The 23,403-nt window shown below is 63.3% G+C and overlaps 1 protein-coding gene across 2 annotated transcripts; it reads left to right on the top strand.

Annotated features, from left to right (window-relative positions):
- The first annotated feature begins 1,332 nt into the window (after positions 1-1,332).
- On the top strand, positions 1,333-23,128 carry HIF3A (hypoxia inducible factor 3 subunit alpha). Of its 2 annotated transcripts, none has more exons than XM_074937761.1 (15): positions 1,333-1,452; positions 11,498-11,691; positions 12,118-12,254; positions 12,547-12,631; positions 12,918-13,027; positions 13,957-14,168; positions 14,916-15,022; positions 15,781-15,928; positions 16,598-16,758; positions 17,697-17,929; positions 18,480-18,557; positions 18,888-19,270; positions 19,600-19,711; positions 19,986-20,082; positions 20,621-23,128. In XM_074937761.1, the coding sequence occupies exons 1-15, from the start codon at positions 1,424-1,426 to the stop codon at positions 20,770-20,772; spliced, it is 2,238 nt and encodes a 745-aa protein (XP_074793862.1). In that variant the 5' UTR covers positions 1,333-1,423; the 3' UTR covers positions 20,773-23,128. The 2 variants fall into 2 exon arrangements, with proteins under 2 accessions (XP_074793862.1, XP_074793860.1); XM_074937759.1 differs by lacking the exon at positions 1,333-1,452 and adding an exon at positions 3,075-3,304.
- The last annotated feature ends 275 nt before the right edge of the window (positions 23,129-23,403 follow it).

Here is a 23,403-nt window from a genome sequence, read left to right as displayed (position 1 = left end):
CACTGGTATAAATCCAGAGTGACTCCCACTAGATTTACGGCTGGGTCACTGAGAGCAGGATCAGGCTCCAGCTCCACTGATGTTAATGAGATCACACTGCATTTCCCAGTTGGGTCAGAACTGATTCTGAATTGCACTGGTCTATGGCCAGGGAAACAGATCAGGATTAAGCCCTAATTCTACTGCAGGGAGGCCAGATGGTGTCACTGAGAATCCAAATTGGGCCATGACTCCCTCCTCTTTGCTGAATTTAACCCAATGTAACAGATCAGAATCTGGTCCTGAGTGTGTCTGGGGCCCTGATCTTGGCTGGTCCCAAGGCACTGCTAGAATAAACATGATTAATAACAATTATAATGAAGGGTTGTCTACCCAGGGAGCTAATCCAGAGCCACTCTGTGTGTAGAATCTTGTTCCTGCCTTGTTCTGGAAGTGGATTCAGCTAAACCAGAAAAGGGCACCCCTCATCGGGAATAAGAGCGTCTAGATATGGAGTTATTCAGGAATACCTATTCCCCTTTAAATTCACACCCTAACTTAATCCGAATTAATTTTTAAGTGTAGACAAACCCTAACTGCAGCCTGGGGAGGACTCCAGATTTCCTCTGGGAGAGCTGAGATCAGAGTCTGGCCTGACCCCGTTGCAGTCACGGGGTAACTCCGGATTGACCCGTTTCCCAGGGGAGCTGAGATCAGAATCTGGCCCTGCCCCCACTGCAGTTGCAGGGTGACTGTGGATTAACCCAGAGGGGACTGAGAGCAGAGTCCAACCTGACTCCATTGCAGTCAGGGGGTGGCTCCGGATTGACACGGGGGAGGTGAGATCAGAATCTGGCCCTGCCCCCCCATTGCAGTTGCGGGGTGACTCCGGATTAAATGGGAGGGGGCTGAGATCAGAGTCTGACCTGACTCCATTGCAATCAGGGTGTGACTCCGGATTGACACGAGGGGAGGCGGGCGAGGAAGGGGGGGGTGAGATCAGAATCTGGCCCTGCCCCCACTGCAGTTGGGGGTGACTCCGGATTGACCCTAGGAAAGCTGAGAGCAGGATCCGGCCCTGCCCCCATTGCAGCCGGGGGTCACTCCGGATTGGCCCGGGGCCGGTTCGTGGCCCACAGCTCCCGCCGGCGGCCGCGGAGGGGTTCCCGTGGCCAGCCATCTGCCAGCAGCCGGGGGGGGGGAGCGGGGGGCCCCGGAGTGACACCCCCGCCGCCCAATCCCCTCGCGCAGCAGCACAAAGGCCCTGCGAGTGTGCCAGGGCTGCATGGCGGGGAGGGGGCCCCGGGCCGGGGGGGAAGGGGGAGCCAATGGCACGGCTGGGGGAGGGGCGGCGGAGGGGGAGTAGCTTGCAGGGGAGTGGGTTTCCCCGGAGTTGGTGGGGGAGGACGGAGCAGTGCAAAGGGAAGCGCTGCGGAGCCGAGCCATGGAGAGCAGCAGCCTCCAGTGTGCAAGGTACTGGGGGGCACCCCCTGCCCAGGCACGCCGGGGTTAACCCGTGAGGCGCCGGAGGCGGGGCGATCTGGGGGCCCGGGGCCTAGTGGGGGCGGGGGGGCTGCACAGGCTGCAGCCGGGCTGGCTCGGCTCGATACAGCCCCTGCCCCCCAGCCCTGGGGGTCTTGGGAACTGCCGAGTCAGCAAGATCCCAAGCAGGGGGCGCAGTGCAGTGGGGGGGAGGGGATTTTTTTACTATGGGGGGCAGTCCCCCCCCCGGATTTTTCATAGGTCTCTATGCTTCCCACCCCCTCCCCCCGGCTATGCAGGAGATAAGATAATCACCTATAATGTTCTTGAGGCTGCACACAACTTCCCCCCCCCCGGAATTTGTCTGAAATGACACCCCGCTTTTTTGCAATGCTGGTCCTGGGGGCTGGCGAGAGACGCTCCCCTCTGCCCCCCCCGTTCTGCTTGGAGGGGGGCAGTAGTCACAAGGCGCCCCCTCCCCCGGCTTGCATTGAGTTCTCTGGCTGTTTTGGGGGGGGGTTGGGGGGGAGAGTCTTTGCAGACGAGGTCGATTGCGGGTGGGGGAGGGGCGATGACTTGATAATGCCAAAGTTTGGCTCCTTGTGACGTCAGCGGGTGAATTTCACCCGAGGGGAGTGTATGTGTGGGGGGGGAGGGGTTTGGGGGGGTTATTGTTTGTGGAGGGGGGGCGGCAGGGATGCACCCAGCTGAGCAGAAGCTACAGCTGTGCCACGTCTGATCGGCTAATATGGGGGGGGGATGGGCTGGAAGACCCCCCCACCATCTCGTCTCTAGGGCAAAGCTCACCAGCTTCTGTAGCCAGGGCATGAGGAGGGAGTGGGTGTGAGCAGATCCCCCCTCCCCCCGCAAAAAAACCAACCCCCCAACCACACACTCTCCTTGTTTGCAATCTTGCCCTGAGCCTCTCCATGAACTGCCCCCCTTGGGGTAATCGGGGTTTAGGGTGCTGTGCGCGGAGGGGTGGGGGAGAAGAGAGATGCAGCCCGCTCCGCCCTCCCTGAGAGCCTTGGGGACAGGTGTCTGATCCCAGCAGGGACCTCTCTGGTGCCAGGGTAGTGCGGGGCGGGGGCTGTGTCTAGACACGCTTGCGGGGCCAGGGTAGTGCGGGGCGGGGGCTGGGTCTAGACAGGCTTGCGCTGAACCTGGGACTGAGTTTTGCTGGAGTTTTAAACCCTGCTGATTTCCAGGCAGCGCTTTGGGGGCTGCGGCTGAAATCTACCTGAGCTGCACTTGGCCTCCAATTCCTTCAGAGAAGGGGGGGGTTTGGACCCAGATCAGAACTTTCCCTAGATCTCCGGGGCCGGGGGCGGGGAAGCTGGTGCTGGAAGGGGTTAGGTGAGCAGTTTGGCCTTGAATGGCCACTCCCTTGAGCAAAGGTGCGGCTAACCTCCTTGGGGTTGATCCCAACCAGGCGATGGCTCGGGGAGCTTTACTCTACCCGGCTTCATACAGCCCCCCCCCCACCCCCCCACCCGCTCATCGCCGTCCCGTCTGAGCACTTGGATCAGAACCGCTGGGGGTGGGGCGGGTGGGTTGGGTCTCGGGGGCTGGGTGTCCGGTTTCCTCTCCATTATAGGAACGGGCTGGAGGGTGTGAGGTTGGTGTGAGGATCGGAGCTTTCCCTGGATCTCTGGTGCGGGGATTGCGTCCTGGGACTGTCTCCGCAGCTTACGGAGATGAGAGCGGGTCCAGGGCTCGAGTGGGGGGCAACCAGCCCCGAAGTTTGCCTTCCAGCCGCCCCGACCTTTAATGAACAAAGTTATCCGAGGGCGGCTGTCGGGCCGGAGGTGCTGGGCTGTGCTGGGAGTGGGCTGCACGCCAGGTGGGTGTGTCAGGTTGTTGTTTCTTTGGGATCGGAGGTCGCCATCAAAGTTTTTCCTGGCCCGCTGGGGAAAAGGGGCATTCATGGCAGTGGAGCAGGGCCGGTCAATACCAGCTGGGGATCTGGCCCCTTCTGAAATCCTGCTGGTGTCTCTGTGACCCTTGCCAAGCTAGTGTGCGGGGCACGCAAGAAACCACTGCCCTGCCCGATGCGGGGGATGGCTGTGGCTGAGACCCCTGGGGTTGGACTGCAGCAGAAATCCAGAAGCCCCGAGTGCCAATCTCCTCTGTGCTGCCCCCTCTTGGCTGGGGTGGGGATTTCCCAGCCCTGGGATCAAAGGTCAGGGTGGTACAGTGTGCCCAAGCTGCACTTGGCTATCCCACCCCCTGCTCCTGCAGCTGGCACCCTTGTCTGACCCCGGGATGCTCCCCCCTCCGTCTCTGCACGGTGCCCCCTCACGGCAGGCACGGAACTGGGAGATATTTCCTCGGTGCCCTGTTCTCCTGCCCCTCCCTGCCCCCCCGCCGAGTGGTTGGCACAGGGGACGCTCCTTGCCCGCCGTGCTCTCCTGGGTCGCTGTGGCACTCGCAGAACTGGGTGTATATCCTCTGGGGCACAGCTCCCTCCTCCCCTCGCTGGATGCCCCCGCCTGGCACCAAGCCTGGTCCAGCCCCTGCATCGCACCCGAAGCAGCTGACTCCTTCCCTCCTGGGTTCCTCCCCCTCGTAAGGTGGCTGTCCGGCTGCCCGCGGTGGGGAGCGCGCCACGTGTGTGTGTGTACATCACATGTTCCAGCCGGGTGCCAAGCCGTGACGTGGGGGGGGGAGAGGGGGAGGAGCTGCGCCCTCTGGTGCCATACGGAGAAGCCAAGTCCTGCTGATCGGGGCGGTGCTGATCCGGGGCTGGTGGAGGGGATTGGCGGCAGGCGTTGGCATTCGGGGCCCGCGGGGCGACTCGGTAGGATGTTGGCGCGGAACTGGCACCTGTGGGGTGAGTCACTATGGCGTTGCCAGCACCCCTCGCCTATCTCACCAGCATCTTCCTTCCTTCTCCTCTCTCCTGTCTTCCTTTTCCCACCCATCCCCTGCCTTTTCTGCTCTGTCCGCTCTGCCTCGCTCACGCGCTCTCTCGCCCCGCCACGCTCTCTCCTGTCCCCCCTACCCCACTCACTGTCCGCTGGAGGCCCCCAGCGTTGCTGCTGAGCTGGGTCCCACCCCGGCGTCGCCGGGCATCTCTCTGCCACCAGAGCTGGGCTTGTGCCACTGGACCGAAGCAGGTGGCGTTCTCTGAGCTCAGCTCGGCCCGGGGGGTGGCTGGGAGGGGGCAGGGTGTGATCTGGCGGGAAGCGGGGAGCCACGTAGCAAGGATGATCAAGAAGCAAGTTCAGAGGGGTGATCTCCCCCTGCCCCCCTGGCACACATCTGGGGCGCTGCAGACTGAGCTACGGGCACTCTGCATGAGATCCTGCTTCCCCCCCCACACACCTGTGGCTGTGCCCAGCTCCAGCCTGGGAAGCCATCCGGGTGGCGTGTAATTCGAGAGGCACGTTATTTTTCTGGGTCTTTTCTCTGGCTGGCAGGGTAGGTGGGTGAGTGTGGTCTAGTGGTTAGAGCAGGGGGAACTGGCTGTCAGTACTCCTGGGTTCTCTCCCCAGCTCTGGGAGGGAAGTGGGGTCTAGTGCTTAGAGCAAGGGGGGGATCTGAGTTCTATTCCCAGTTCTGCAGCCATGTACGTTTGGGCCAGTTCCCATCCCCTGTCTGTGCCACTGTTCCCAACTCTGCAGAACCTCCTAGTGGAAAGGTTAACGGGATCGCGTTGCTGTGGGTGCGCCGGGCTCTGTCTGCGGGAGTGACCAGCAGGGTGCAGGATTGGGGGTGGAGGTACTGCCGCTTGGACCAGCTGCTCAGCCCGCCGGTGGCTGCTTCTGTCCTTAAAATATAAGAGGAAATTGCAGGGAGTCGCCCCAGGACGGGCTGGTGTCCATCTGCCGGGGGGTGGGGGTGGTGGTGGTGGTGGGATAGGGGGGTGTATCTTTTCCATCCAGCTCTTTGTGACCCTCTGATGGAAGGTGCTTTTCCTGATTCAGTGTCATCACTCCCAGGGACACACCTGAGATCGCCCAGTGAGGGATAGAATCCAGGAGTCCTGGCGCCCGGCCCTCCTATTCCAGCCACAAGACCCCACTCCCTTCCCTGATCCGGGGATAGAGCCCAGAAGTCCGGTCTCCCAGCCTCCTCTACTCTAACCATTAGACCCTACTCTCTTATCTGGGGTTAGAACCCAGGAGTCCTGATGCCCAGCCCGCCTATTACAGCCACGAGACCCCACTCCCTTCCCTGATCTGGGGATAGAGCCCAGAAGTCCGGTCTCCTAGATCTGTATTTATTGCCAAGGCCGTCCCTGCAGTCCTGAGCCTAGAGAGCTGGAGACCTTGGTGTAATGGGCACTAAGAAATGCCCGTGGTTCTGGGTCCCTTTTCTGCATGAATCTCCGAGTCCGGTGGGGTGCGTCTACGGTTGTGGGGCAGTCGGGTCCTCTCTTGACCCCCCTCTCCAATCCCACAGCCGGAGGGCTGGCAATGTTTCCATGAACCAACGCCTTCAACTTCCAGCATGGCGCCCGGGGCCTGGCATCCAAGCCAGTTGGCCGGGCCCAGCTCCCGCTGGGCAGAACTGGGCCTGGGGGCAGGGAGCTCGGTGGGGGTCAGTGAGGGTGGGAGCAGTGGAGGAGGGTGGGCAGGTCACTTGTGGGGGGGGGCAGTGGTCTGGACTCCTGCTCCCCTTGCCACTGCCCCCCCAGTTCTGACCCTGGAGCCCAGCAAGGGGTGGGAGGAAGTCACTTGGGGTGGGGTGTCTCTGGGAGGTTAAATGGCTCCCGCTCCCCCCCAGTTCTGTCCCCGGTTACTCTCCTGCCAGTTTGTCTCCCCCCACGCTTCTGTCCCATGTCTCAGCCCCCACCCTGTCACCTGTCCTCTCTGTCCCACACCGGGTCCCCTCCCCCTGCTCACTGTGTGCCCCATAACCCAGCACGGAGGAGGTGGGGAGGGGGTCCCTCCAGCTCAGCAAAGGGGCTTGATCCCCCCCCCCCCCCCGACGGGCAAACTCCCTCACCCTGTCTGGTCCCTGCCCCCTGCTGGTGGGGGGGGGAATGGGGGGCTCAGGCCCGGCCGGGACGCCCTATGGGACCACCCTGTTCCCCGGCCAAAATTAGTTGGGCCCTGGGAGCAGCAAACAGGAAAAGGCCCTGGCCTGGCCGCTGCCTCCCCCGCCCCTCCCCTCGCCCGGCTCACGTAGGCCCAGCCGGGAGAGGGGCCTCTGGGCCGCCTGCCAAGGGGCGGCGGGGGGGGGGGGGCGGGCAAGCAGGGGCCAGGACTCCTTCAGCCCCCCCCCCCCCCCCGCCGGCACCGGTGCTGTCTGTGGAGGGCCAGAGAAGGGGCTAACCCCCACCCAATAGACCCCCCCCCCCACCCTTCCCAGGATTATCCCAGTTCTGCCCGGCCACATTTCCCTAGCGGAGGGCTTCCCGTGGGTACAGGGCACCCCCCGACTATGGGGGGAGCTGGGACTTGGGGCAGGGGGACGGGACTTTCCCAAGGTCACAGAGCAGAAAGAACCCAGGATTCCTGATTACCCCTCCCCCCATTACAAGATCTCACTTCTCTCCCAGAGCTGGGAGAGAACCCAGGAGTCCTGATTCCCAGCCCCCTCCTGGCTGTAACCACTAGACCTCGCTCCTGCCTTATCTGAGACAGAGGTGGGGCAGCCCGGACACACTGGGTGCCCTGAATGGTGAATGGTTGGGTGGCAAATTCCGAGCCGAGCTGCCCTTAAACGAAAATAACAGCCAGCGCTCCTTTCGCCACCCCATCGCTGGATAACGTATCCAGGGGGCTGGGAGCTGGGTGTGGGATCCAGAAGGCGCTGACTCTGGTTCTGGGTGCGGCTCGGTTCTCGTTCTCGTTCGGCTTGGATCTGGTTTTGATCTGGGTCTGGTTCAGATCTGATTCTGCTTTGGCTTGGAGCTTGTTTTGAGCTGGGTCTGGTTCTGACCCCGTTTGGTGCTGGCTCAGTGTCATTCATTCCCACGCAGTGTTCTTGGCTCCGTCGGCTGGGCCGTGGAATTGGGCCGAGGAAAGGTTGTGTTGCCTGCCAGTGTCGGCCAGCCGTCCCTCCCGCTCCCGGCAGCGCCGGGATGCAGCAACGTGGCCCGTGGCCATCTCGGCTCGTGCTGTTGGCTTGGCACCCGGGCACGGGCTGCACGGGGCTGGGCGTGGCACGGGATTGGATGGGAAACCCAGGACAGATGCTCTGTTGGCTGTGTGACATGGTATCGGTCATTCAGTAGGGGGCGCTCTCCCCTCCCAGTCAGTGCTGGCCCCAGTGCCCTAGCACGGTCTCTTCCTCTTGCTGTGAAGTTACAGCTGTCAAGCCCCAGCCCAGAGGTGGCTGCATTTCAGTGTTGGGTGAGGGATCACTGTACCAACCAGTCCTTAAAATGCTGTATGTGTCTGTGTGCCGCTGCACAGGCGTGTGTCATAGGTCCTGTATTGCTCCCAGCTAATGGGGATTCTCTGTTCTCGTTTGGAGCAGGGGAAAAGGGTCCGTCTCCTGCTGTGGCTGGAGCTGATGTGCCCTTTGCCAGGGCGGGCGGGGCTTCCTCCTCCCCCTCCTGCTGGCTCTCTCACTGCCCAGGGCACCACCTTCCTCCTGTGCTGGTGGGGGGGGGTATCTCCCCACCCTTCCCTGCTGCCCCCAGGAGAGGAGGGGGCTGGGCAGGTGCTGAGGGTGGTTGAGGGCAGGGAAGGGGGTGGTGCCAACCCTTGCTGGATGAGGGGGGCAGTGGGGCTTCACACCCCTTAGCCCTTGGGAGGCCTCAGGTACAGGGTCCCCTCCCCCCCACTGCACTGCGCCCCCTTGGGTGGGGCAGCGGGGACAGAACGCTCCCAGCCCAGAGTGGCCGGGGGCTCTGGCTTTTTGCCCGCTCAGGGGTAGATGGGGGGAGCAGGTGAAAGGGGGTCCTGGAGAGGTTCTAAGAGGCCAAGCAGGCTGGGGGGTGTGTGTTGAGGGGGTTGATCAACATAAAAGGCCCCTGCCCAGGGCTATATTGTTTGAGGAGGGGGACTGGGGAATAGGCTGTAGGGGCCGATCCCACCCTGGGGGGGTGGCTGTAGACTGTAAGGGGAGGGGAGGATTTTGCCCCGGCGTGGGGGGTGATCCTGCCCAAGAGGGTGGGGCTGGTTGGAAGGGACCTGCTGGGGTTGCGGGGGAGGGTTGGTTAGCAGAGTGGTTGGGCTGGAGGCTGACAGCTCCCCCCCACCCCCCACCCCCCCTCTGCCCTTCCCGCAGCTCCAGGCAGCCAGGCCTGGCACCCAGCCCGGTGTGCAGAACACGGTGTCCTGGACAGGCTGCCAAGTGCACGTGCGGACGGCACGCGGGGGAGGGGAGGGGAGCTCTGCTGTGGAGGGAGGGGAGCTGTGATTTAGGGAGTCTGTGTTGCGAGGAGGTGTGATGGGGGGGTCTCTGCCATGGGGAGGAGCTGTGATTGGCTGGGGTCTGTGCTATGAGGGGGAAGGGAGAGGCGTGACTTGAGGGGATGTGTGTGATTTTGAGATCTGGGGTACCCTCTGGGGGGGGCAGGTGCCCTTTTATGGGGGGTGAAGGACCCGTGGGGGGAGGCGTGGGGCAGAGGTGCTGTATTTCATGGGCAGATGGTGGAGAAGTGGGTTAACCCGCCCAAGGACTTTTCCCACACTGGGTGCCGGACAGGGCACTGCTCTGGGGAGGCTCACAGCTCTGGGGTCCCACACTGGGTGCTGGGCAGGGCACTGCTCCGGGGAAGCTCACAGCACCAGCATTGAGCCCATGCTGAGAAGCAAAGCTCCCTGCTGAGCCCTGGCCTGCAGTGAGGGTGTGAAATCGAGGGGCACACACATTTGAGGGCGGGTGTCCCGGCCTCTGATCTGTGTGTTCCCGGGGCTGGGCCACCTGCTGTCATGTGCTCAGTGCGGTAACTCACAGCTGCCAGAACATAACATGGGCGGGGAGGAATGCTCCCTCCCTCACACAAGCTTCATCTGTGGCAGGTGTCAGGGCACTGCTGTGGGGAAGCTCACAGCCACACATCTCAATTCCTCCCCCTCCACCCCCCGCACACGCTTGCTCTGGGACAGGCATCAGGGCACTGCTGTGAGGAAGCTTGCAGCCACGCCTCCCTCCCTGACGAGCCCCCACTCCGCAACCGCCCTCCCAGGGCCCCGCGGTACCCGTCGGACAGAGAACTCTGCAACTCGGGGCATGAGTGAGCGGCTCCCCCCGATGGCAGGGCTCGGTGCCCTCCTGCCCCATACTGCCCCCCCAGATTCTAGCCCCCTTCTGTGGCTTAGACCTTTCCCTACTGGAGCATCCCCTGCTGGGGGGCTAGCTTGTGCCGCCCCCTTGTACCAGGTTCCCACCTGTGCCCACAGCTGGCTCCGAGCCAGGTCCCGAGCGCCCCCCCCCATGGCATGTCGCTGGCGGCTAAGATGCTAATACCTCTGGCAAAGCCCTGCGTTCTCCCCGGGCGCCCGGCTCCCAGGGTGGGGTGGGAAGTGGGCAAAGGGCCAAGGACAGAGGCAGAACAGGCTGTTCTCTCACGGCCCGACGGGGAGGGGGCGGGCTCGGCAGCTGGGCCCCGCGGATTGTGGGAGGGTCTGGGGATTGTGGGAGGGTCCGGCCGGAGGAGGGTGAGCCAGGCAGGAGGGGGTGCCCGGCTGGAGTTGCACCAATGATGCCGGGGGCGCAGAGACGGGGGATGGTTTGGGTAGGAGTTGGGGAGAGGGGACTGGTACTGGGATATAGGGGTGGGCAGCAGGTACCATGATATTTGGGAATATGGGTTGGGGAGTGGGAGGGGGCACTGGGATACTGGGGGCGCTGTGGTGGGGAACGGGAAGGGGGCTGTGGGCTATTGGGGGGGTGCTGGGATTGGGCGTGGGAAGGGGGCTGTGGGATATTGCGGGGGGTGCTGGGGTGGGGAACGGGAAGGGGGCTGTGGGCTATTGGGGGGTGCTGGGATTGGGCGTGGGAAGGGGGCTGTGGACTATTGGGGGGGGTGCTGGGATTGGGTGTGGGAAGGGGGCTGTGGGATATTGGGGGTGCTGGGGTGAGGCATGGGCGGGGGCACTGGGATATTGGGGTACAGAGGAGGGGAGTGGGCAGGGGGCACTAGGATATTGGGGGGCACTGGGGTGGGGAGTAGGAAGGGGCTGTGGAATATTGGGGGTGCTGGGGTTGGGAGTGGGAAGGGGTGGTGGGATATTGGGGGGCACAGGATGGGGAGTGGGCAGGGGGCACTGGGATATTGGGGGGTGCTGGGGTGGGGAGTAAGAATGGGGCTGTGGAATATTGGGGGCGCTCAGGTTAGGAGTGGGAAGGGAGTCGTGGGATATTGGGGGGGCACAGTGTGGGGAGTGGGCAGGGGGCACTGGGATATTGTATGTGTGGGGGGAATGGTCCTAGTCTCTTTCCTATGCATAGTTGGCTTAGACTCCCCTCCCCTCCCCTCCCCTCCCCTCCCCACACACTGCCCCCCTCCCCTCGAGGTTCCCCCACATCTCCCTTTGTCCCCTCCTCTGATCCCCACTCTTAATATTAACGTCTGTTGGGACCCCATGCGGGACCTAGTTCTGAGCAACCCTGGAGCTGCTGGGAGGGCGGTATGTGTTGGGGGCTTCCTGGTTGCAGGGGCTCTGGGGGGGTGTCCCTGTGCTGAGGGCTGCCCTGGCCCCCCGCTCTGTCCCCCCTCTCCCACAAGGATATTCCGAGGGGCCCTGGGATGAGCTGGGTGAACGGGGTTTGGGGTGACCCTGTTTGGCTGAGTACACTCATGGGTGAGGGGAGCTGTGTCCGGCGGGGGGGGGGGGGGGAGGGAGGGCTAGTGGGATCAGAGCATGGCGCCTTCCTGTCCCTCCCAAAGTCAAACCAGTCAGCAGTACAACTGGAAATAGAACCCAGGAGTCCTGGTGCCCAGCCCTCTGCTCTAACCACTGGACCCAACTCCCCTCCCAGAGCCGGGGATAGAACCCAGGCGTCCTGCTTCGCTCTGGGGCCTGGGGTGTGTGTGTACTGCACGTGGGTGGCGTGGGGGGGGACGTGCATCCCCACGGAGCAGGTGCCCTGACCTGGTGGCGTGTCGTCCCCCCACCCTCCTCGGCAGCCGGTCTACGACGGAGCTGCGCAAGGAGAAGTCGCGGGACGCGGCGCGATGCCGGAGGAGCAAGGAGACCGAGGTGTTTTACCAGCTTGCCCACACCCTGCCCTTCGCCCGGGGGGTCAGTGCCCACCTGGACAAGGCCTCCATCATGCGCCTCACCATCAGCTACCTGCGGATGCACAAGGTCATCACCTCGGGTGAGGCCCCCTCCCCACCTTTGGGTGCCAGGACGTTCCCGGCTCGGCGGACGGGCGAGGGGTGGCACCAGCTCTGCCCGCTCCCAGCAGCTGGGTGGGCTCGATGGGATCGCAGGCTTCAGGGCGCCGGTGGGGTCGGGGTCAGGAAGGGGATCCCGTCCCCTCCGGGCATTGTGGGAGAGACTCGGCTGGTGCGGAGGTGTCCGGGATTGGCCATTGCTGGGCATGGGCTGGAGGGGCCCATGGGTCCGGGGATGGAGAGAGATACCAGGCTGGATGGGTCCCGATGGAGGGCAGCAGGGGCCTCTTATCACTGGGGGAGCGTTGTGGGGCAGACTGGAACCTGCCCTTCCCGCCGTGAGAGCCCTGCCCCCCGGCTGCCCCGGGGCGGGGGCCCGCCCTGACCCCTGTGCTTGCGGCCGGCAGAGGAGTGGCGAGGGCAGCCGGAGCAGGTGGACGCCTGTTACCTGAAGGCCCTGGACGGTTTCGTCATGGTGCTGACGGAGGAGGGCGACATGGCTTACCTGTCGGAGAATGTCAGCAAGCACCTGGGGCTGACCCAGGTGAGTGTGGGTGGGTGGGAGCCGGCACCGCCCCCCCATCGGCAGGGAGCAGGGCTGGGGGCTCCATCCCCAGCCCCACTCTGGGATCCCCTTCGCGGCCACTGGGGTTGGGGTGGGAAAGGAGTGGGGGGGCGGGGGGAGCGTTAATCCATCGCCCTGCTTGGGTATGCAGGGGCCCGCGGGGGAGGCGCTGAGTGTGTAGTCGGGGCCAGGGGGCAGGTCTGGCATAGGGTGACCCCCCCACCTCCCCCCTTCCATCACTGGCTGTGATTTTCCCCCGGTCCCCCCCTAGCTGGAGCTGATTGGACACAGCGTCTTCGATTTCATCCACCCCTGTGACCAGGAGGAGCTGCAGGATGTGCTGAGCCCCCGGCAGGGTGAGTGCTCCCCCCAGCCCCCCACTATCCCATATGCACCCTGTCCAATCAGCTCCCCTTCGTAGTTGCCCCCTCCCCATCCTGGAGCCCCAGTCACCAACACCTGACCTCTCACCCCCACTGTCACCCACAGCCCCTGTAACCGCCCCCACACTCACCCCACTCTTGTGATTACCCCCAGTCCCACAGCATCCACTGCCCCCCCTGCCCCCCAGTTGCCCCCCCCCCCCACGGGCACCAGCCTCCGCCACTGCCTAACACTGCCCTGCCCTCTCCCCTGCCGCAGGCTTCTCTAAGAAGAAGGACGTGAAGACCGAGCGCAGCTTCTCCCTGCGCATGAAGAGCACCCTGACCAGCAGGGGGCGCACTGTCAACCTCAAGTCGGCCACCTGGAAGGTGAGGGGTCGGGGGGGGGGATCTAGAACAGCTGGGGGAGGGGGGGATGGAACTGGGTTCTGGAGCATTCCAGGGTGCCATGGAAATCAGCTCTAGAACAGTAGCGGAAGGGTTGCTATGGAAACAGTATCGGAGCAGCTGTGAAAACAGGATTCTGGGACAGTACCAGGGTGTTATGGAAATGGGGTTCTAGAACAGGGGTGGGGGGTCGGCATGGATATGTGGTTCTGGGACGGTGGTCGGTCACTATGGAAACAGGGTTCCAGAACAGCTCTAGGCCGGTCGCTGTAGAAACTGGGTTCTAGAGCCACACTGGGTGAGATGAGAATGGGGGCCGAGGAGGTGGGCATGGATACAGGTTTCTGGAGCAGTGGGGGATGGGCCATTGCAGAAATAGGGTTCTAGAGAACTTGCTGGGGGCACTATGGGAAGGTAGTTCTGAAAAAGGGGTGGAGGCGGTTGGCGTGGATACGGACTTCTGAAACGGTTGTAGGTGGGCTTCTATGGAAACAGGGTTCTAGAGTGGCAGGAACCAATGTCTAAATGGGGTTCTAGAACAGCAGTAGGCAGGTTGCTATGAACACAGGGTTCTAGATCGGCAGAGGAATGCGGAAGCAGAGTTCTAGAATAGGGTGGAGGAAGTTGGCATGGACACAGGTTTCTGGAGCAACTGCAGGTGGGTCACTATGGAAACAGGGTTCTAGAAGAGAAACCGGGGGTTGCTACGACAACAGGGTTCTAGAGCAGCAGCAGGAGAGTTACTGGGGGACGGTGGTTTTGGAACGGCGGTGGGCGGATCGCCATGGAGACAAGATTCTAGACCCCCCCCGCCCCCAGCGTGGTGTCCCAAGGCGGAGCCTTGTGAGTGTTGGGGGTGGAGCTTGGAGTAAGAGGGCTCTGATTGGCCACCCCCCCATCCTTCCCCCCAGGTGCTGCATTGTGCCGGCCACTTGCGGTCCTACACCCCAGTGCGGGAGGGCCCGGAGGAGGGAGAGGAGGGGTACGCGGAGCCCCCCCTGCGCTGCCTGGTGCTGATCTGCGAGGCCATCCCCCACCCCGCCAACATCGAAACCCCCCTGGATAGCAGCACCTTCCTCAGCCAGCACAGCATGGACATGAAATTCACCTACTGTGACGAGAGGTGAGGGGGCGTGGCCGCCGGGGGCCCCGCCCTCGCCCCGCCCCTGCTGGGGGCCCTGCCTTCGCACTTCCCTCCCCCGCCCCACGAGGGAGCCGGCTCTCACGCGGTCCCATCCCATCCTTGCCCCCATGAGAGGCCCTGCCCCCATCCTTGCCCCACAGGGGTCCCCATCCCCATGAGGGGACCCTCCCTCCCCCCATGCTTTCTCCTCCCCCACCTTTCCCCCTCCCCATCCCCACCTCTGAGGGCTCAGCCCTGCCCCAGGGACCCCTTCCTTTCCCCACCTTGACCCCACAAGAGGCTCCTTCCCCACCCCCACGAGGGCACAACTCCGGCCTTGGGAGCCCCTGATCCACCCCCACTGCTTCCCCCTCCCCCACCTTGCTCTCCTGGAGGGAGGGGGTTCTTTCTTGGGGTCCCCTCTCTTCACCCTCATGCTGCTCTTTGGCCCACCCAAGGGTCCCCTCTGCTCCTCTCTGTCCATCCTCTTCCCCACCTTTCTCCCTCTCGCAGCCCCCCACTCCAAGTCCCCCCTCCCCCAGCGCTCTGATGCTACAATGGCTCTGCGGGTGGCAACTGTTCTGGGGTACTGGGGCACCACCCCTGTGCTGGGGGAACCCCTGGCCTGATGTTGCTTTGGGTTGGGGGCGGGGGATTACGGAGAGCTATGTGGGATCCAGCCGGGATGGGGGGAGGGGTGTCTTGCTGACTGGAAACACCCCCCCTCCCCCCCGGTCTCCTGGGCAGGATCGCGGAGGTGGCGGGGTACACGCCCGACGAGTTACTGGGCTGCTCCATCTATGAGTACATCCACGCCCTGGACTCCGACGCCGTCAGCAAGAGCATCCACACCCGTAAGTGACCTCCAGCCTCCCCCCCGCCCCCGTCCTCTGCGGCCCCTGCAATGGCAGAGAGAGCCCCGGAGCCTCCTGCTCCAAATGCCCCCCTCCTCCGCTGCAGCTAAAGGAGACTCCCCATTAGCTGCGAGCAGTCCTGGGGCTATGACACATGGCTGAGCAGTTCCCAATGCATCCAGCAGGGGGCGAAAGCGCACCTCCAAGCCAGTGTGTTGTATTATATGGCAGATGGTGTGCCAGATCCTACCAATGGGCCCATCTAGCTTGGGGCACACACCCCTCAGTCAGACCACGGCCCATCCAGCCTGGTATTCGCCCCCCCACCCCCCCGTCAGTGCACGAGCCTCCTTCCCTGGAGACCCCCATCTCTCGCCATCCGTCCGTCCATGCCGTCTCTCTCAATCTGTCTGTCCATCCTCTCTCTCTCTCTTTCTGTGTTCGTCCCGTCCTGTCTCTCCCTCTCTCTCCCGCCCAGTCCTGTCCTGTCCCGTCCCATGTCCTGTCCTGTCTGTCCCGTCCTGCCCCGTCCCGTTCCGCCTGTGTCTCCCGTCCCATCTTTCCCGTCTTGTCGTGTCTCTCCCATCCCGCCCAGTCCCGTCCCGTCCTGTCTCTCCCATCCTGTCCTGCCTTGTCCCAGTCAGTCTCTCTCCTGTCTCATCCCATTTCACTCTGTCCTGTCCCGTCTCTCTCTCCGTCTGTCTCTCTGTCCAGTCCCTCCCCGCGGGCGGCTCTGACCCCTCCGCTCCTCCCCGCAGTGCTGAGCAAAGGGCAGGTGGTGACGGGCCAGTACCGCCTCCTGGCCAAGAGCGGGGGCTACCTGTGGGCCCAGACGCAGGCCACTGTTATCTCCAACAGCAAGAACTCCCAGCCCGAGAGTGTCGTCTGCGTCCACTTCGTCCTCAGGTGGGAGGGGCCGGGATGTTGGGCCGGGGGGGAAAGGAGCCCGTCTGTTGGATGCGGGTGGAGTCGTGTCCCGGGGCCCCCCAGAGACGTGCAGCAGCTCTGAGGAGAGCGGGGTCATGGACCACCCGGCACCTGGCCACTCTTGCTCAGTATGGCCCCCGCTGGCTCAGCCCAGGGTCGGGGAAGATATTGGGACCAGCTGAGATGGGCGGGCTGATGCTGGGATGGAGGGGTTCGGGGACTGACTCCAGGGACCAGCTGGACTTGCCTTAGTGGGAGCTCAGCTCGGGAGGGTGATGCAGGAGCCAGCTCAGGGTAGGGGGGTGCTCGACTCAGCTGGGATGAAGGTGATACTGGGCCCAGCTCGGTCCATATCCCCTACTTGTGCTGGTAGGAGCTGAGCTGTAGCAAACCAGCGGCTTCCTGGCCATCCTGCGGTTGGGTACTTTCTGGCCACTTGGCCTCCCCGCCACAGAACCCAGGTTGCCTTGCGCCAGCGGAGCTGAAAGAGAATCCCCATCAGCTGCCGGCAGTATAGGGGCCATGACACACAGCAGAGTGCCCCCGACTGCGTCCTGCAGTGCTGGAGCTGGTGTGAGCTGCTGGCCCCTGACACCTATGGAAACAGCGCCCTTTGCCTTGCCCCCCACCACTCTGTTTCCCTTACAGCCAGGTGGAGGAGACGGGCGTGGTTCTGTCGCTGGAGCAGACCGAACGCCAGGGTGAGGGGCGGCGCCTGCCCCCGGAGCCCGACCCTGCCCGCCAGGCCAACGGGAGCCCCGAGGAACCAGAGCCAGACACTGGGGAGACCATCCTCAACCTCAGCTTCGGTACAGAGCATGGGGAAGGGGGGCCCATCGCGCTCCAGTTAGTTCCTGAGGGGAGTGGGGTATGGGGTGGGTGTGCTGGTTCTCCGGGAGGCCGGGGGAGTCAGCCAAGTGGAGTGGTGGGGATGGGGGGGGTTGGTCAGGTATGGGATGGGGTGTCAGTGGGGTTTGTAGCAGCAGAGATGGGGTGCAGGGCGAGGTTTCGGGGCGGTGGGGAGTGGGATGTTGGAGGTGGAGGGCGGGCGGCAGAGATGGGGCATGAGACAGGGCATTGGGGCAGTAGTGGGGGTCAGGCAGCAGAGGTGGGGAGCAGGGGGGCAGAGGTGGGGCATGGGGCAGGGCATCAGGGGTAGTGGGGGCAGGGCGGGGTCTTTGGGGGTCCCCGGGGCAGGGGGCATGAGGGGCGGCAGAGGTGGGGCACAGGGCATTGTGTTGAGGGCAGTGGGATGCGGGTTGACAGATGGGGTGTAGTGTTTGGGGGTCTCCGGGTTCTGGGGTAGGAAGGAGGGGGCCAGGGCTGGCAGAGGTGGGGCAGGGTGTCTAGGGTAGTGGGGGCAGGGTGGGGTGTTGGAGTGGTGGGGGTGGGGCATCAGAGGTGGGCAGGGGGCAGAGGTGGGGTATGGGGCAGGGTGTCGGGATTTAGTAGGGGTGGGGCAGGGTGTCGGGGTAGTGGCATGTAGGGTGGCAGAGGTGGGGTGCTGTGCGCGGTGTTTGGGAGTCTCCAGGTGCTGGGGCAAGGTAAAGGGGGCTGGGGGGGTGTTTGGGGGTCTCTGGGTGCCGGGCAAGTGGGGGGGTGGGAGGGTCGGCAGAAGTGGGGTGAGGGGTAGGGTGTCGAGGGCGGGGTGACAGGTGGGGCGCGGTTTGGGGGGGCCGGAGGGTGTGAGGGGCACTGCTCAGAGAGCCGGGTGCCGGTCGCCCCCGTGACCCTCCGCTCCCCCCAGAGCGGCACGGCCCCCGGCTCCTGGCCTTCCTGCGCCCTGCCCATGTGAGCGAGGGGGAGCTGCAGCGTGACCCGCGCCGGTTCTGCAGCCCCGACTTGCACCGGCTGCTGGGGCCCATCTTCGACCCGCCTGGAGCCTGCGCCAACGGGGAGGGGGCCCCGCGGGCACGGTCCTCCCCCCGCCCGCCCGAGGCTGGCTTGCCGCCCCAGGACTCTGCCAAGAGTGCCGCCCCGGTAAGAAGCCTGCTGTGGGGCAGCAAGGGGGCTGGGCTAGTAGGGGGGAAGGGGGGGGGCTTATGAATGGGTGGAAGGGCTGCATCACATTCGGGGGGGGGCAGAGAATGTGTCTGGGGTTAGTGAGGGAATGGGGGTCAGTGGCTGTGCTTCTAGGGGGCAGCAGGAGTGATGGGGGTGGAGTTTGCAGGAATGGGGGGTGACGGGGACAGCAAGGGGCAAAGGGGGCTGTAGGGGGACTGTGTCAATGGGGGAGTAGCAGGGGAAGTGGAGGGGGGCTGCGTCCGGGGAGGAATGGGAGGCAGGGAGCTGTGTCCATGGGGGCTGCAGGGGGTCTATCAGGGGAGTGGAGTGGGGGTGGGGCTGTACCACTGGGGAGCTGTGGGGCTGTGTCTGTAGGGGGAAGGGCTGAGAGGGCTGCAGGAAAGGGAATGGGGCTGGGGGAGTGCGGGACGAGGACCGGGGTGGCACGAACGGGGGCCAGGTGCCATGAAGAGGGGGCTCCCAGTTGGCTCCCCGCCCTCCAGCCCTGTTCCCCTTCTCCCCCAAGGCCGAGCTGCTCTTTGACGTGGAGAACGTGCAGAAGCTCTTCGCCTCCACCCAGGAGGCCGTGGAGACGGCACTGCAGGTACTGGGGGCAGGAAGGGGGCAGCCACCCCTATTGCCAGGGACTTTGTCCCCCTGGGGCTCCCAGGCCCCGCTCCCCTGCCCCCCAGGCAGACGGTTCCCCTGCTGGACACAGCCAGGGAGTCACCCCTGAGATTCAAACCTTTACTGACTCCTGGATCCTCACATGATCCCACCCCAGTCCTTATATAAGCAGCCCCTGTGCCTTGGCCTAGAGGTGGCTGCATCTTGGTGCTGGGCGGAGGATCCCTTTATAAACAGCTGCTATGCCCTCACTCCAGAGGTGGCTGCATCTTGGCGCTGGGCTGCTAATGCCACACTCCCCCTGCAGGATTACGAAGGGTTCGACCTGGAGATGCTGGCTCCGTACATCTCGATGGACGACGATTTCCAGCTCAGCAGCACCGACCAGCCCCCATGGCTGGCCGAGAAACGGGGTGATCCTGCCGCGGCCAGGGGAACAGGTCCCCCGCCACCACCTGCCTCGCCCCCATTGCGTCCTCGCTCCAGCAGCTTCCATGGGGTGTCTGCCCGCGAACCCGACCTACCCGGCCTGCCCCGCTGGGGCAGCGAGACCAGCCTGAGCCAGCCCCGGTCCCTCCAGCCCCCAGAGGAGGAGCCCATGGAGCTGGAAGGGCCTGGGTCACCACCGACAGCGCCCCTAGGGGGCAACCACAGGGATCACCCAGCCTCACACCTGGGGGCTAGGAAGAGGTGAGAGGGTGGGGCAAAGGGGATGAGGTGGGGCATGAACCACAGGGGCCATGAACCTGTTATCCCCCCATCTCTGCCACCCCAGATCAGACCCATGCGCCCATGTAGCCTGGCACCCCCCCATCCATATTTTAACTATAGCAAATTCCTGCAGCAAGGAGTCCCACAGGTAAATTCTTTGCTTCCTTTGGTCCCTGTGAGGTTTGTCTCCTTGTAGCTGCCCTGCCCTTGTTCCTGCACCAGGAGTGAGGTGAGCAGGGAGGGTCCATCCGGCCAGCTCAGTGCCAGCCAACTCCTTACATGCCCCACTTTCCCCCCACACACTCCAGGGCCTTGGAGATAAACCTGGAGGAGGAAGGGGCTGACTTCCTGGAGGCGGCGCCCCTAAAACGTGCCCATGGCTCCGAGCCCGACAGCTTCCTGCTGCCTTCCCTTAACCTGGTACGTCTGGTGCCCTGGCACTGGGGTGGGGGGACAACAACTGGCCTGAGAGATTCAGGGACATGGGGCAGAGTGGGTGGGGGGCATGCCAGGGGTATCAGGGAAAGGGTGTGGTAAGGGATCAGGTTGGAGTGCTTGGGAAGGGGGCCGGGTGGGGGAATGCGATGGGTGGGAGTAGATTGGGGTTAGGCTGGGTGGGGGGCAGCCTATGGGAATTGGGGGGATGGGGCTGGGTGATCTCCTGTCCTCTCAACTGCACCCCCCCACCCCCCAGGGTTTCCTGCTGAGTGTGGAGGAGGGGCTGAACTCCGGGGGCCCCCGGGGCAGCATGGTGCTAGGGCGGAAGCTGCTGGCCCTGGAGGAACCAATGGGTGAGTGCCGCACGGTGTGGGGGTGGGGCTCAGTCTGAGTCATAGTGGGGGAAGCTGGGGCATCCCCGGGGGGCAGGGCAGCGGATCCGACCACCCACAGCCCATCTTGTCCCCCGCAGGAAGCACCTCGCTGCAGATTCTCCCCAAGGATGGGTTTCCTTCCTGAGCCCCCACCAGGGAGCCACTGCTGACCCGATGCGGGAGGGTAGGGACCTGCTGCCCTAGCTAAAGTCATGGCAGATGCTGCTCCCACGGGGGACCAGCCTGGCCCCCTGCTTCTGGGGCTATGGGAGAATCACCCGTAACGGTACAGGGCATACACAACTGAGCAGTTCTGGCTGCATCCAGCAGATGGCAGCAGCACACTTACTGGCTAGCTCCTTGCACTCTTTGGCTGGCACTCTTTGTTTTGCCTGCCTTGTTAACCAGTGGAACTCCCTGCCACATGCGATTAATCCCCCCCCCCTTTTTTTTTCTGTCCTCTCCTAACCACCCCCCATCCCATTACCTTTCACTCCCTGCATCCCACCCCCTCCAGCCCTGCTGGGCGACATGCTGCCCTTCGTGGTGGATGGTCCAGCACTCTCCCAGCTGGCCCTGTACGACGGCGAGGATGAGGCCTTGGAGCAGAGCGGCGGGCACTTCCAGCCGGGCGAAGAGCTCCTGGGGGAGCTGGACCAGGCCACCTGATGGGTCGGGCCCCCACCTGACGCTCCCACTCCACAGATGGGACAAAAGGAACCAAACCCAACCCCAGCCCGTTCCGGGGGGAGGAACCTGCCTCTCCCCGCCATCCCCCACACCAGCAACACTCACCTGCTCGCCTTCCCCTCCGGGGCCCAGAGAATGCTACCTACCTCAGCCCTGCCCCCCAGACCGGGCCTTCTGTTCCTTAGGCCTCTTTCCCCCCCAAAAAAATTGGGGTGCATGAGGGAGGGGAGCTGACCAGCCCTGCCCTGGGGTGTGGGGAGGGGCGAATCTCCCTTTCATGCTATCCACCCCTTAATGGTGCTGGGGGAAATCTGTCCCTAGGGGTGACACTGGGGATTGCAATAGAAGCCAACCAAATGGGGCAGGGGGCAGTCCCCCAATTCCCCCCCCCCCTTGCCCCGTGCTCTGGAGCTGTGTCTGGATCAGAGAGCCAGGCTGTCGTGCTGGCTGAATCTTGGCCCCAATTGGGGCAGATCCTGATATCTGGGGGATGTTGGTGGGGCTGGTGAAGGGGTATGGACAGTCCCCCTCGTCCTTCCGGTGCAGGGTGGGGTCCCTTCCCCCAATGTGGTCGGGGGGGTCGGGATTGGCTCTCCCTATGTTCCGCTCACCCCACCCCACCGGACCCCCCCATCTTTCCCTGTCCTTGCTGGGACCACCCTGGGGGGTTGGGGTTGCTCATACTCCCCCACCCCCCTCCAACCCCCGGTCCTTACCCAGAATCCTCCTGGTGCCTCTTGCCACATTTACCTCAGCAATGCCATCTCCTCTTGCTCCCCAGGGGGGAGAGGAAGCACAGTGCGGGGGCCGAGGGATGACACCCCATCAATTGCCAACTGGCAGCTGTTTCCCCCTGGCAGAATTTGGCCCTAGGACCCCAAATCTCTCCATTTTTTTTGTGGCCAAAATGGTGGCTTTGGTAGCCGCAGTGCAAATGCTGCAGAGGCCAATTAAGCAGGGACATCCCCCGCCCCCCGGTCTTTCAGCCACTCGGGATTGTGTTTCCAAATCAGTTGCCCCGTCTGAGCCTCGTGGCCCCGAACGGTCCTTTTCCAGCTGGCAGCTCCAACAGTCTGTAGCCACGGCCCTCTCGCTCTGCCTAAGAGGGGACCCCATTTTCCGGGGGGATCCTGGAATGGGGGCGATCCATCGTGCACCCCGTGGGTTTTTTTGGCTTTCCAGGATGTTCTGGCAAGGGGCGGGGGTGTTATTTCATAGGGGGGCAGAGAATTCCCTTTTAAAATGGGTTATTTTTAAGCTTTGTTTCTGGTTGGTTTGGGAGCAAGGGAATCTCCCGCCGCCCTCTAGCGTCAGAGTCCAGCCTCGGGTCCAGTTCTGCTCACGCTGAGGCTGGAAGGGGGAGCAGCGCAAGCCGAGCGCCCCCACCCTGCGAATACCACGCGCCCCGGAGCGGTGCCAGCTCCCCATCCCCCGGCACCGCAAGCTGCCAGCTCACAATGGCTCATTCTCCCAGCCGCTCGGCACCGGGCTCTGCATGAGCGGGGTGGGTGATGGTGAACCAGGCGCGACGGGGCGAGGGCCTGCAGGATCGGGGCAGAATCGGGTCCGCAAAGTCGAGTACGTTGAGAGATGAGGGATGTAGGCAGGGGAAATTATCCTGTCCCGATCCCGGTGAAATCCCACAGCAGGGTTTCAAACCCGCTCTGGACCCCCTTCCCACCTTGTTTCTTTCCTTCCCCTCCCCCCAGCTTTCCTTCCACTTGGCCGGGACAAGACCTTTCTCCCCTGCCCGCTTTGAACAATTGTTCTGTCATGATGGGATGTTTTCCTAAAGGCTCTGCTCTCGTTAATCGATCGGTCTAGAGCGGTGGTTTTCAACCCATGGGCTGCACGCCCCTTGGGGTCCACAGCCTGATTCCCAGAGGGGCCTGCACCTCCATTCGAAATGTTCTTAGCGTCTGTTGTAATTTTACTGGTAGCCTTCTACTAGTCCAATCTCGAATGTGGATGCAATTACACTTGGATTAAGTTAGACCCATGTTGCATATTCCCCTTCCTATACAGGAATAAGCTATCCTGGGATAAGCCCCTTTATCCCAGGACAATTGAGTCCCCCCTAGGGGGTGTTGTACTGCATGAATTACCCCGGTGCAGTTAAGGCAGAGCAATTATTGTGTGACATAAACCTCTGTTTTCCCACCTAATCCGTTCCACTTCTCCAGCCCTTGGCTCGCCATGGGAGGAAAATTGAACTTGATGGGTGTTTAAAATCCCTTTTTTCACTGATCCCCTTTGCGGGAAAGTTTCACCGTGATTTGAATTCTTTGAACGAAAGTTGGGGGTGGGGGGTTGGTTGGTTTTTTTTTTTTTTTTTCTTTACCAAACCAAGATATGGGGACTTGCTTCAGTGGGAAAATCTCTCGTTTGGTGTTAAATCAGACTTACAGGAATGGTGGCAGCGGTGGGACAGGGGACGACGCTTCCGCCCTGGTTCCTTGCGCCATCGCTTGCGCTCGTGCAGAGCCTACACTCCCAGCTGGGCACGGGGTTGTGTCACGCTCGCTGGGCACCGGGGTCGATGGTTGCACGAGGCGCGATTCAAGCCCCGTTTTTTTTCTCTTTACTGCCAGTGGGTTTTCTTTTTCTTTT

The sequence above is a fragment of the Natator depressus genome, chromosome 23 (genome assembly GCF_965152275.1).
Source record: "Natator depressus isolate rNatDep1 chromosome 23, rNatDep2.hap1, whole genome shotgun sequence".
In the NCBI taxonomy this organism is placed as follows: Eukaryota; Metazoa; Chordata; order Testudines; family Cheloniidae; genus Natator; species Natator depressus.
Note: the sequence above shows the minus strand (reverse complement) of the source record. Positions and strands in the feature narration are given on the sequence as shown.

What these genes read in the sequence shown, in the direction of transcription:
- HIF3A (XM_074937759.1), top strand. Translation starts at nt 3,159, where the DNA reads ATGAGAGCGGGTCCAGGGCTCGAGTGGGGGGCAACCAGCCCCGAAGTT. An exon ending in GGGAGTGGGCTGCACGCCAG is followed by an intron (nt 3,305 to 11,497) that starts GTGGGTGTGTCA and finishes CCTCCTCGGCAG; the next exon opens with CCGGTCTACGACGGAGCTGC. An exon ending in TGCGTCCACTTCGTCCTCAG is followed by an intron (nt 15,929 to 16,597) that starts GTGGGAGGGGCC and finishes TTTCCCTTACAG; the next exon opens with CCAGGTGGAGGAGACGGGCG.